The following is a 13,602-nucleotide window of genomic DNA, read 5'->3' as shown; positions in this document are numbered from 1 at the left end:
AGATGCTCTCATCGATTCGTTAGACGGCAGTTGTTCCCATGCGTATCATCGATAATCTCGGTTCCCGGCTAAACTCGATCTGCCCTGGCAGCTTTCTCACAAGAGTAGCGAATCTCCTGTCTGCATTACCTCTGGCTTTAATGAAGACGGACTGTAGGAAACAAGACCTTGATCGCCAAAGTCGCGTGCTGCGAGAGACGAGGTTATCCGTTAAGCGGGCGATGAAGTAATACGCATCGCTAACCACGTTTCGTGGCCTCGATTGGCGTAATCCTACGCTGTACAGGATAGGAAATGATGGTCCAGATGTCATCAGGCTGAAAATTGTCGACGCAAGCTCCGAGGACAACAGTTGCCGACCGGCTAGAGGCAACTCCGTGACTGGTCTAACCTGCGCACCTCCCGCGAGCGATCCCACCCGTGTGTAGATAAGATGTCGCTTGAGGTGAAAGTATCCTGCTCGTCTATACGAAAGCTGAGTAAGGTCGCCTATGGAGAAGCAACCCGAAGTCTATGTGGTCTACTAGCAACTTCTATCAAGCATACTCCATCGACTACGCATCCAGTCCCAAAAGACTCCAAAAGCCTCTGCGATGTTCTCAGAGCGGTCAAACATCATCAGTCGACAGGGCAATGCCTCGATTTGCGATATCAGGCTCAGCCAAGGTGGGGAGCATCATGACAAGCATAAACCCGTAAGACCATGGCACGGCGGCTAGAGCTGAGAGCTGAAGTGCAGTCCGGTCAGCCTCATCGGGCTGATGGCTGGCTGAATGATATGTTGGCGCCCAGGGCGTTCGCATCAAGATCAGATTGGTCTGCTTGCAATGGGAACTCCCACCTCGAACTCCGCAGATGAGAACCTGACCTCGCCGATCTCAGGAGATCCAATCAGATGCGGCTATGATGTGAGTAGCGGTATGAGTGATGTGTTCTTGGAGTTGATGTGCGCCGGAAATGGAAGGAGCGTGGCACAACATTTATTGCCTGCGAGAGGAAAGCGGTCAGCAATTGCTGCGGCCTGGCTCTTCCCAGGACTGTTGCGGCGGTCGTAGAGAGAAACAGGCCTTTTCAAGCTGAGAGGTTCGCGTTGATACGAGCGATGAATGCCTAGGTAACTTCGCATAGCGAGCCCTGTCTTCTCACCTCGATCTGACCCAAGCCCATCGATCCAGTTTAATCACGAACCGTAGTGGTATTCAGTGTTCTCTATAATCATCATCGGAAAACGTTATCAACTCAGCATACAAATCGTTCCATCATGTCTGCATGGGCCAAGTTCAGCAGCACATCCAATTCCCTCGTACTTGGGGATGAAACCTATGTTCTCCAAAGGACAGACAGAAGCGCAAGCTCGCTCTTTCGCTTCGACGACCCGCGCTTTGAGCCATTGAAGCAATACGTCTACAATCCTCTACCGCCAAAGATGATTCGTCTCATGCGCCTCAACTCGGGTGATCGCGACGACTCCATTCAATGTGAGCTTTTCGAGGCGGCTTACGACAATTCCTTCCATATCCCCACACATGTGAGCCGCAAGTGGGAACGCTCAAAATTCGAACCAGAACTGGAAGACGTGAAACAGTCATTAAGCAGATTAGTGAAGAGAATGAAGACGATGAGGGAACAGGAAAAGAGGGCGCTAGATGGCAGCTGGTGGACCACGGGGCGCTTATGGCAGATGGCGAGTACTGTGTCGCAGATGGCAGATGGTACATGGAATACGACGGCCATGGAGCAAATGAGAGAGATAGAAAAGACGAGAGCAATGGAGGAAACGACAGCGAAGGCGGAATTGAAAGCGATAGAGAAACCCATTGGTCGCTTTCAAGATCGATTCGAAGAACTCAAACGCAAGATTTTGGGAGAGGAGCTAGAAGCAGTTGAGAAGATCGAAATTGAGTACGAAGCATTATCATGGTGCTGGGGTCGGGCTGTCTCTGATTACGTGGTATTGGTGACGAAAGGTGACCAGTCCTACAAGATGCCAGTGAGAAAGGACCTGGCCCTAGCACTGAAATACCTTCGTCACCAAGGGAGACCAAGGATTCTCTGGATTGACGCGATTTGTATCGACCAGGAAAACGATGTCGAAAGAAATCAACAGGTTCAGATGATGTCCAGGATCTACACTCGAGCAGCTAATGTCTGTATTTGGCTTGGGCAGCAAGATAATGAGAGCGAGGTCGCATTTAAGTTCATCAAGGAAGAAATCACGCACCTGAAAGACTTTGATGCAATCAGCTCAGATAAAGATTACGGCGGCAAATGGCTGGCGTTGATGGTGCTTATGCAGCGAGAATGGTTCTCCCGCCGCTGGGTCGTTCAAGAGCTGTCTTTAGCGAACAAAGCAGAGATATGGTGCGGGCCTGACTCAATGCCATGGAAAGAATTTGCAGTTGCTGTCGAACTTTTTGTGGAGGTTGAAACTGCTACACACCGACTATCAGAAGTGATGCAGAAGGACGTCCAGTCTCGACATGTACCTGGCTGGTTTGAACATGTTTCACAACTCGGAGCGAGCCTCCTGGTACAAGCGACAGGCAAGGTGTTTCGTAGTTATGGAACACCCATGGACGAAAATGAAGTGGACGACAAGGCCTTGGACGTTAAAATGACCGACGAAGAAAAAGCTGCCGAGGAGGAGAAGGCCAAAAAGAAGGCAAACGAGGAGAAGCATGGCCAGCGGACTAAATCGCTCGATAACATACAGACGATTGATCCATTGGATCGCAGAAGCCTTCTCAGCCTGGAGTATCTAGTGACGACAATGTTCATATTCAAAGCAAGCGAATGCAGAGATTCTGTGTACTCTATGCTAGCCATCGCTAGAGACGCGGCACCATTCGCTCCGGATACAATACCATACAGCACAGACGTAGTTCATCATGTATCGGACGCGTGTCCATTCATCAAGCATGTCGAGTCGACCAATGATGTGGATCTGCCGTTTCTGGTGTCGCTCTTCCAAGGGTTTCTTGCAGAGAAACCATTTCTAGTTGACTATACTAGAGCATATTCAGACGTCTGTCGAGACTTTATGGAGTTCTGTATTCGACGGAAGAACGCACGTGATCCAGTACAGGCTTTGGACATACTATGTCGTCCATGGGCATTGGAGCCCCAGCTCGGCAGTTCAGCTAGACTGAAGAAAAAGAAAAGAAAATCACCTGCAGACCGGGCTGAAAAGCCAAGGCTTATACGTGAGCGAAGCGCGGAATGGAAAACGAAATACAGTGATTTCAAAGATTACCAAAAACGGCTCATTCAGAGTAGCACGAACTGGAGTTCAGGAAAAGCAAGAGAGCTCTGCGAAGAATCACGGAAGCGAAAAGCGCAAGAGAGGAAAGAGAATCAAGATGACAAAACCAAGATGGAGGAATTTAGAGACATCGCTCTACCATCATGGATACCTCGTGCTAAGAACGCACCGTTCGAGATCTATCGCCATCCTGGTATGCAGATCAAGAAGACAGGCCGAACGAATGTAGATCCTGTGGTCGGGTGGCCAACAGATGGGCGCAGAGACTTCAAGAAGACAGGACGAGCAAATGCAGACCCTTTGGTTGGGTGGCCACAAGATGGGCACAGAAACTACAGCGCGGCGCAAACTGAGACTGTAAAGCTTGACTGTATCAAGTTCAGGAAGAGACCTTACTTGGGACATTACAGTCTTTATGTTACCGGCTTCAAAGTGGATGAGATTGATGAGGTCAGAGATGCATCCCAGGGAGGAAATATTCCAAATTCATGGCTGGAACTAAGTGGATGGGAGCCGCCATACACCCAAGATCCACCGGCTGAGTTTTGGAGGACGATAGTTGCCGACAGAGGATTTGATAACCGCAATCCACCGTACTACTTTGCGAGAGCGTGTAGAGAATCCGTGGATAAAGGTGGGCGGGAAAGTGGTCGTGTGAACACTACGGCTTTGATCAACAACGAACGAAATTCCATCATTGCGGAATTTTGTCGGCGGGTTCATGCCGTCATCTGGGGCCGATCTCTCTTCAAAACCAAAGAAGGTAGGCTAGGACTTGGTAAAGACGTCCGAAAAGGAGACCTGGTGTGTATCCTACATGGATGTACTGTCCCAGTAATTCTGAGCGTCAAGAAAAAGCAGAGGGGAGACAGAGACAATGAGATCTTTGAAGATCAATATCAGACATTCAGGTCGTGCGTTCAGAAACTGGAAAAGATCCTCGTGTGCAAGAGAAGGTATGAGAACCAAAAAGAGAAGTACAAGAAACAAGAAGGAAACACCCCAGCAGAATCCAGTTGGGAGCAAGACGTGAAACGCGTCCGGGAGGAAGTCAACAGTGTCCTTATCGAAGACAAGAAGCGAAGAGACAAGGAGCGAGAAGAAGCCAAGGAACAGCGTGGCAAGAAGGAAACCACAAAGCAGAGATTCCAACAAGACGAGGAAACATTCTATGTCTTCAAAGGGGAGAGCTATGTACACGGATGCATGGATGGAGAAGCGGTGCGAGAACGCTTCTACGGAAATGAGCAAGAGTGGATTTATGAATTACGCTGAGGGCGACGAGGAGGCACTTTCACGATACATACTCTCACTTAGCAGCGCTGTTGACCTTTCTCCTTCACTTCAACGAACCTGTCCATATCACCTAAGCTCCCATTTCTGCTCTTACTCTTGTACTCAAAATCATCTGAAATCACGCGGTACAACTTCTTCGGATCATCTCCCTCATCGTGCACAACCCGTTCTTTCCATTCCTTCCACACCTCGGTCCTGGGCAAAATCCCCGATGCATCAACCCACTGGTTCTCGCTCTCAGCATCCTTGAATTCTCTGATCAGATTCGCATAAACATGTGTTCTAGTCTCCACCCTCGAGTCTTCTTCTTTCTTTAGCCTTGCCATTACCCAGCGACTATTCAGCCGCTGTCCAACAAGCACATTGAGTTGCGCAACCGCGTTTAGGATAATGAACGCAACTTGATCTAGTGTACTTCCATTTGGCACCGCTGAGAAGATGAACAACAACACCATCAGGCTAGCCATGCGAGTGAAGCCTTGCCACACAGACGATGGTACGCCGCACGGAGCCTCGCGGTACATCAACCCGCAACTCGTCCAATCTTTCACGTCTTTACGGCTTCCTTTGAGCACAAAGGCGGAGTTGTTGCGACCCATAATAAACACAGCGTCAGGCGCGTCGGATTCGTGTACATTCCGGCGTTCGGCGGGTGCGGGCACCACGTTGAAGTACTCGATGAGGCGCAGGATGATCGACCACCCTGTGAACGCGGCGCATGTAGCGTACGACACCCATGTGGTCCCAGGAACTTCATGGATAGCGACCAGTAAGCCTGCGATGAGCAGCCATGTCGTACCCGTCCAGCACGCGATGAGGATTTCTGAAGAGCGGCTTGCGCAGTCCTGTTCTCTGCGCGTCGCAGGTATGCTGAGAACGGTGTATCTTTTATCTTCCAATAGTTTGTTATGTTTCAGCGCATTTGCCAATCGAATGTTGCGCAGTGGTGCGCTTTTCACGCCGTACGGCGAGAAATAGGTTTCCGTGCTAGGTTCGAGTAATAGGTCGTAGGAGCGGACGTAATTTTGGAGTCCCACGACTGGCGCGGCGGTTAAACACTGCAGGAGAGAGCGCCGACTCAGGCGATAGTTGCGCTCTTCATCTTCGCTTATCAGCACGATGAGAGAACTGACGTCAAAGGTCCAAGGCTGCTGAGAGGGAGATGCAGCCATCAATGTTTGATGCTGGTAAGGTAGATTGAAGTACATGGGGTTTGAGATGTTGAGTGATGATGAAAAAGATGTGTAGACTGCGACATATACTCTGAGAGCTGTGGCCTGAGATGCCTTACCGGTCGGCCAGCGCGAAACGCCTCGGTGGCTGTGTGCATCGCGGCTTGCATATGATCACAAAAATGCCTCCTGAGGTCACACGCAAGCATCCTCAGGCGAGCTTACAAGGCTAAGATCTGACAGAATATTTTTGATGCAATACCCATTGACCGGGAGGAATAGAGACGTTGTGCCGAAAGCTTTGTAATGTTTAAGGCATTGATATCGGGGGCGAATTGCCTGCGCTGCTGAATTGAAGCGAAGTTACCAGGGTGTTAAGCGGTGCAACACCCTTTCAGCCTTGTCAACCATAAACCGCTATACTGCTGCTCATTATCCCAATCCATCACTAAGCAGCTGATGTCCCCGGGGACCTCCGTCTCTCTTCCAGATGCTTCGCCTGCACGCCACTGTCTACCTTGGTAGAGGCTAGGCACTGCAGGATGGGTTAGCTGTTACACGAGGCTGAGAAAGTCCCAACACAGGAATTTCTCGGGGGATGCTGCTGATGTCACGACAGTTCGTGTTGTCATCCGCTCGCAAGACCGCCTTAGCACCGTTTGGCTTTATCCATTACGAATGTACCCCATTGTTGTATGTTTCTGACCTTCTTTTTGCCTATGCAAGCGGATGCCCATCTCTTTTTGCAACATCCTACAGCCTCTTCCTATGTTCGCCGCTGTACGGACATGGTCCAGCCAGTCTCACGTTCTAACCAGACACTAGTTCTAAGCTGTACACGCTAGTATTGAACATACCCCAAGAACGCCAATAGATACTCCTATAGAACAACCCAAATCGCTAACTGAATCAACTCCGATCGGTCCATCTTCCACCGCCCTCTCCAGGTCTAACGCCAGCCTTCTTTTCACTACCCGAGAACTTGGCCTCTTCCTCTTCCCACTTCTTCCGCTCCTGCCGCCTTCTCGCTGAGTAGGCGCGCGAGAACCTCCAGGCCTCGGTATCCGCCAAGTTCCATTGCTCCACGGCTTCGACAACTAGCTTCATGTTCCTGTCCTTGCTCTTGATGGCCTCGCGTGCCTTCTTCAAGCGCTCTTCTTCTTTCTCGATCCATTTCTCGTCCGGGATATCTATACCCTCGATGGGCTTGGGGGGTTCGGGACGGGGGAAGACGATGAGTTCGGACTCCTTGCTGGGCGAACTGGGCTCGGCATTCGCAGACACGTTCTGGGGTAGACCGAAGCCGAAGATCCAGTCCAGATCGTCTTGGGTGATGCGCTCGGCTGTGAGCCAAAGTGTATGAGCGGGAGCTGCTGCTACGAGTTCCTTGAATTTGAGAACGCGGTACTCCTCAGTGTGATCGTCCGGGATAGATTTGTCCGTCAGCTTCTTAATCCACAGGTCGCGTGCTGCGCTGTTGCGGAGGAAGTTCTTGTCTATCATGTCGCGCGTGTAGTGTAACGAGGTAAGCGTGTATGGGTGGGGAACGGTTCCGATCGTGAAGAACTTGGTCGTGTTTACGAATTCCGGGAACAGCTGAAGCTTCATTCCTTTGTTGGCATCGCACGGTTTGCACTTTGGTCGATTCGGCGGGCACGACTTGGGCATTGGAGTAGTCGGACATTGCGTCAAGTTACGCGCAATGTCCGTTGTTTCGTGTAAAAGGGCAGTCGTGTGCTCCGGTGCAGGCTTGACGATTACCACACCTTCTGGATGTTGCTCTTGCCAGGTCAGGTGGAGGTGCGAGTTGACGAGGTTTGCGAGCAAGTCGAGGGCCTCGGCTTGCGTCGTGTTGGTAAACTTATCAGCGACCGTCTTGTACTTGCTGGAAATAGTAGGCATGTTGTAGGATGCGATGCCGTTGGCCTTGCTGTCTACGTCCATGTCCTTCGTGTCTAGGAGGTTGACAATCGGTCCACCCTCTTTTTTGGCGAGCTTCAACAGCTTATCCTTGCTCGCGGTAACATTCTTGAGCAGCTCGTTGCCCATGACCTTCTTGATCGCGTCATCGACCATCATGCGATCTCCAAAGAAGATGGCGTTATCCAAGGTCTGGACCCTCGACAGCTTGGCGTATTCGTTTCGTCGCAGAAAGCTGAGCATCGGGTTCTCGTACTCGGCCATGGGCAATGCGAGCCAATTGACGAGAACGCCGCCACCCATGTGCCCCCAAGCCAGCCAGCGCATGACCTCAAACTCGATCTTTGGATCTAGCTTCATGCGCTGGAACAGCTGGTATTGTGGGTGGTGCATAGCCTCAGCCCGCGACAACACGACAGGCTTGAAACCCTGTGCCCACCACGCCCGCCGCCATGCCAGTATCAGCCGTTGTTCTGCCGCAGACACTTCCTTGTCCTGCTTCTTCGGTACGTCGTAGTAGGTGTAGATCGGCGGTCGTTCGCGTAGCGGTGGTAGGAGGGCGGTGTTCTCGTCGAGAGTTACGCGGGAGGAGAAAGGGTTGCGCCATTTGAAATCACTGAGCCACTCTATCGCGCCGTAAGCACTGGCCGTGGTACTGTTTGCCTGAACCGGTGGCTTGTGTGCTGAGGGACCGAAGGGTTTGGGCACCGCTGGCAGCTCGCCCAGGTCAGGCAGGTGGGCTTGCGGGTGCTTGACCGCATCAGCGACTTCGTCATAGGTCGGAATGCTGTCGCGTGTTGGGGTTCCGTAAAAGGTAAAGTTTACTATGACGAAGAGCAGCAGGATGATGATGACCTGGAACCTCCTCGGGGGCATCTGCAGCGCAATGGGCCGGCCCATGAAGGTATGCTGAGTCGGCATGGCACAATCGGATGTAGAAGTGAGGTGAATACAAGGCAGACTATGGCAACACGGGCGACATGGGCGCTTTCAGACTACTGGAGCCGGTATCCGTGGTGGGCCTGATGTTGCTGATTGAAGGCAATGCGGCGCGAACTCAGCTCCGCTAGGCGATGCGAACAAGCTTTGAAGCAAACGTAACGAGCGACAGAAAGGCACAAAAAGACGCAGAGGTTGCAGATAGTTGCACCAGTTGACACGCCGGGTGACGCGTCGTGCTAAGGGAACGTTTCCAGTTTGGCGAGGGCGAGGTGCAAGGCTAGCGCAGGGCTGATGATGCGCCCCAGACCCAGACATCCCGCGCGTTTCGAGCCTTCGGTGGTGGGGGTCGCCCTGGCCGATGTCGCCTGAGTCGAGCATTTTGACGGGATGCGTCATACCTCTTCTGTTACTCTTGGTGTCTATGACTCTGCATTCTCCTTGCATTCTTCAATTCTAGAGGCCGTGAGACGAATCGTCACTCCAAGCCTGAATTTCATACCTTCTTCGGTTCGCTCACGTCCCAATTGGACATCCGCGAACTATCTACGCGCATGCGCACACTTACAACGCGACCCCGCCATATACTCTTAAAACATGCAGGAACAGGTACGCGCGACAATGGCTTCACTTACCAAAGGAAGCATCCCGGATCCGACCGCGGACCTTCACTGGTCTGATTTCAAGGGGCCCATCCACGAGATCTTCGCAGGAAATGCTCGCAAGCATCCCGAGCGGCCATGCGTGGTAGAGACGGCTACCAGCAAGACACCCGAGCGCAAGTTCACATACAAGCACATATTCGAGGCTACCTCGGTACTAGCCCATCATCTGGTGCAAAATGGCGTGCAGAGAGGGGAGGTGGTCATGATCTTTGCCCATCGTGGCGTGGACCTAGTGGTCGCCATTATGGCTGTTCTGGCGGCAGGAGCGACCTTCTCAGTACTAGACCCGCTGTGAGTCTAGATTTCCCAATAGAGAGTGGCCTACTGACATCACTAGATACCCCCCAGACCGCCAATGCATCTACCTCGAAGTCTCCCAACCACGCGCACTCGTAGTCATCGACAAGGCCACCCGCGAAGCCGGTCCCATCTCGGAGCAAGTGAGAGACTACGTCAAGGACAATCTACAACTGCGGACAGAAGTCCCCGCGCTCGAGCTCAAGGACGATGGAACCCTCGTGGGAGGCTCCAAGGACGGACATGACGTGTTGGAGGAACAACAGAAGCTCAAGGCCGAGTTGCCAGGAGTGCTGGTCGGTCCAGACTCAACACCCACACTTTCCTTCACATCAGGATCAGAAGGAAAGCCCAAGGGTGTCAAGGGCCGGCACTTTTCGCTAACACACTACTTTCCATGGATGGCAGAGACATTCGGACTGTCTGAAAACGACAAGTTCACCATGCTCTCTGGCATCGCCCACGACCCTATCCAGCGAGACATCTTCACACCACTTTTCCTCGGTGCACAACTACTAGTACCCAGCAAAGAGGACATACAGCATGAGAAGCTCGCCGAGTGGATGCGCAAATATGGCGCGACAGTCACACATCTGACACCCGCCATGGGTCAGATTCTTGTCGGAGGCGCTTCAGCTGTCTTTCCAAGCCTGCATCACTCCTTCTTCGTAGGCGACCTGCTAATCAAGCGCGATTGCAGGAGGCTGCAGAACTTGGCACCCAACGTACGCATTGTCAACATGTACGGAACCACAGAGACACAAAGAGCTGTCAGTTACTACGAGCTACCGAGCTGCTCCGAAGCGCCCGAGTTCCTTGATACCATCGGTGAAGTCATCCCGGCTGGTCGTGGCATGAACAACGTTCAGCTTTTGGTAGTCGACCGCGAAGATCGCACAAAGGTTTGCAAGCCCGGTGAGAGTGGTGAGATATACGTGCGGGCCGGTGGTCTGGCCGAGGAATACCTGGGTCTGCCCGACTTGACTGCTACCAAATTCGTCGACAACTGGTTTGTGGACCAACAGAAGTGGGTAGATGAAGACAATAAAAAGGTGGAAAGCCAAGGAGCCGCTGAGCCATGGCGAGAGTTCTACAAAGGTCCACGCGACAGACTCTACCGCTCTGGAGACCTGGGCCATTACTCTGAGGATGGTAACGTACACTGCACAGGCCGAGTCGACTCGCAAGTCAAGATTCGCGGCTTCCGTATCGAGCTTGGTGAGATCGACTCGCATCTCTCTGCTCATCCTTTGGTGCGTGAGAACGTCACACTGTTGAAGCGTGATGCCTATGAGGAGCCAACACTAGTCAGTAAGTTTGAACTTTATCCCAACTCAAATGTCTGCTAACATAATAGGCTACATCGTTCCTGAGATGAAGCGTTGGTACGACTGGCTCGAGGAGCGCGGTGCGAAAGACAGTGATTCCGTCGATGACACCAGCATGGTCACTTTATTGAAGCGCTTCAAGTATCTGAGAGACGATGTGCGAGAGCATCTGAAGAAGAAGCTCCCTGCATATGCCGTTCCGTCAATCATCGTCCCACTCATTCGATTCCCGCTCAACCCGAACGGCAAGATTGATCGACCGGCACTGCCCTTCCCAGAACCAGCGCATCTAGCAGCGGCAGGTGCAAGGCGACCTTCACAGTTGGGTGCAGCCTTGACGCCAACTGAGAAGACCATGGCCGGTATCTGGGCTGAGCTTCTGGGCGACCGCGGTGTGACAGCCGACGGAATCAGCGGAAGTGATTCCTTCTTCGACCTCGGAGGCCACAGTATCATCGCTCAGCAACTGCTCTTTAAGATCCGGCAAGAATGGAGAGACATTGATGTACCAATGACCACAATCTTTCAGTACCCAACGTTGCGCGGCTTCTCGGCAAACATTGACCAGGCTATGGACCCTATTGGTCTGCGTCTGGACACTGCAGAAGCCATTGATGAGGATCCAGAAGACGAGGCCTACTCTGCCGATGCCAGAGAACTCGCTAACCAACTGACCGAGTTCAAGACTAAAGAGCCGCTGAATCCCAAGGAAGAAGTACATACTTTCCTCACTGGCGCGACAGGCTTCTTGGGTGCTTACATTCTACGAGACGTCCTATCGAGGCCCGGAAAGGTTACAGTACTCGTCCGTGCAAAAGACATTGATGCTGCACTCGGCCGTGTCAGGCAAACCTGCTCTGCATATGGCATCTGGGAAGATAGCTGGGAATCACGCCTGGAGCCTCTCGTGGGCGATCTAGAAAAGGAGAACTTTGGCCTTGAACCGAATACTTGGAACAAGCTTGTAGACTCTGTCGATGTTGTCATCCACAATGGCGCATTGGTACACTGGGTATTGCCATACTCACGTCTTCGCGGACCTAACGTCATCTCCACCATGACCGCTCTCTCAATGTGTGCTGCGGGCAAGCCCAAGAACTTCGGTCTTGTCAGCTCGACATCAGTGCTTGACACGGACTACTTTGTCAAGTTGTCCGAGAAGAGTCTGGCCAGTGGTGGGACAGGCGTTCCTGAAGAAGACGACCTGGAAGGTGCTCGCAAAGGCTTGGGCACTGGTTACGGTCAATCTAAATGGGCAGCTGAGTACCTCACACGACAGGCTGGTCAAAAAGGGTTGAGTGGCTGCGTCATTCGTCCCGGCTATGTCTTGGGAGACCCAGAGTACGGCACCACCAACACCGACGACTTCCTCGTGCGTATACTCAAGGGTTGCATCCAACTCAAATCACGACCCGACATCACAAACACCATCAACATGGTTCCTGTGACTCATGTTGCTCGCGTTGTTGTGGCATCCTCGTTCAACCCGCCCATCGCGCCCCTAGGAGTCGCGCAAATCACATCACACCCCCGTATCACCTTCAACGAGTTCTTGGGAGCCCTTGAGAACTTTGGATACAATGCTCCTCTTGTCACCTACCCAGAGTGGAAGCAAAACATGGAAGCCTATGTGTCTGACCGCTCTGGTACGAAAGAGGAGAACGCTCTCCTACCGCTGTACCATTTTGTTACTGGAGACCTGCCTGCTGATACCAAGGCACCTGAACTCGACGACAAAAATGCGGCGGAAGCATTGAAGAAAGATCAAGCATGGACAGGCGAGGATTGGAGCAAGGGCGGTGCGGTGACGGAGGACACTGTAGGTGTGTACGTCAGTTATCTGATCGAGCTGGGCTTCATGCCGAAGCCGGAGAAGAAGGGCATCAAAGAGCTGGTCATGAGCAGACTGACGGATGCTATGCGGGAAGGTATGAAGCTGGTTGGCGGTCGAAGGGGTGTCTAGATCATCCTTGTCAGACCCTGTAGTGCACATTGAGGTCATGTTTAGCAAGGGATCTGATCTTCCATTTAGAAGGAGATCGAGAAAAAGCACAATATTTTCATATTAACCAATGCCGCAATCAATGATCAGCATGTACACATGTCGGAAGTGCCGGATGCTCGTGGTTCATCGCGACGTCCTCATCAAGACTAACACATAGTTCGTTGACGCTGGAGTATGCAGGTGCTTGGGCGCTCCTTCCATCGCGACTTCCATTTACGTCGAGTGACATCACAGCCCCATCGACGTTACAACACCCCGCCCAGCGCCATAGAGCATCCTTCCTCGCAGCGCCAGCTGCTAACCGACGTTTGCCTTGCAGCTTACATTTCTTTCCATTATTATACCCGGTTCGCTAAGGTTGTCCGCGGGGCGGAACACAACTCCGCCATGCTGTGTATTACCACCGGCTGTGGCTGCAGCAGAACGCTTATCGCCAGATCACTAATGAATCCAATGCCAAGGAGCACGCGGTGAATGCAACAACACTGAGGTGGACGTCACTAGCAGCGCTTCGTGCTGTATGGCATGAGGCATTACCAAAGGAACGGTAGGTTTGAGCCGGTCACTGCTGTCCCTTCGATCAGGGTGCGAACAGCATGCCGAGAAAGCGACGGGCTTATTCAGGTCAAAACAAAGCACCTGATAGAGACCAAGCCAGCATAGCCAGCGGACGCCAGGACAACTGGCGCCTTCAACAGAGTATCTGAGCTTCTCATGT

General features: G+C 52.3%; 3 protein-coding genes across 3 annotated transcripts; 2 read left to right on the top strand and 1 right to left on the bottom strand.

Annotated features, from left to right (window-relative positions):
- Window positions 1-1,261: 1,261 nt before the first annotated feature.
- Window positions 1,262-4,537, top strand: J4E84_001927 (uncharacterized protein; the record flags this gene model as incomplete). Its single annotated transcript, XM_049384556.1, has 2 exons — window positions 1,262-2,754; window positions 3,013-4,537. The coding sequence occupies 2 exons, from the start codon at window positions 1,262-1,264 to the stop codon at window positions 4,535-4,537; spliced, it is 3,018 nt and encodes a 1,005-aa protein (XP_049247912.1).
- A 2,102-nt stretch (window positions 4,538-6,639) lies between these two features.
- Window positions 6,640-8,571, bottom strand: J4E84_001926 (uncharacterized protein; the record flags this gene model as incomplete). Its single annotated transcript, XM_049384555.1, has 1 exon — window positions 6,640-8,571. One exon carries the CDS (start codon window positions 8,569-8,571, stop codon window positions 6,640-6,642), a length of 1,932 nt encoding a protein of 643 aa, XP_049247911.1.
- A 639-nt stretch (window positions 8,572-9,210) lies between these two features.
- On the top strand, window positions 9,211-12,842 carry LYS2 (putative NRPS-like protein biosynthetic cluster; the record flags this gene model as incomplete). The annotated part of the gene is made up of 3 exons (XM_049384554.1): window positions 9,211-9,545; window positions 9,592-10,862; window positions 10,909-12,842. The coding sequence occupies 3 exons, from the start codon at window positions 9,211-9,213 to the stop codon at window positions 12,840-12,842; spliced, it is 3,540 nt and encodes a 1,179-aa protein (XP_049247910.1).
- Between the last annotated feature and the right edge of the window lie 760 nt (window positions 12,843-13,602).

This window comes from Alternaria hordeiaustralica (assembly GCF_023758085.1).
Source record: "Alternaria hordeiaustralica strain BMP 2776 chromosome Unknown scaffold_2, whole genome shotgun sequence".
Classification (NCBI taxonomy): domain Eukaryota; kingdom Fungi; phylum Ascomycota; class Dothideomycetes; order Pleosporales; family Pleosporaceae; genus Alternaria; species Alternaria hordeiaustralica.
Note: the sequence above shows the minus strand (reverse complement) of the source record. Positions and strands in the feature narration are given on the sequence as shown.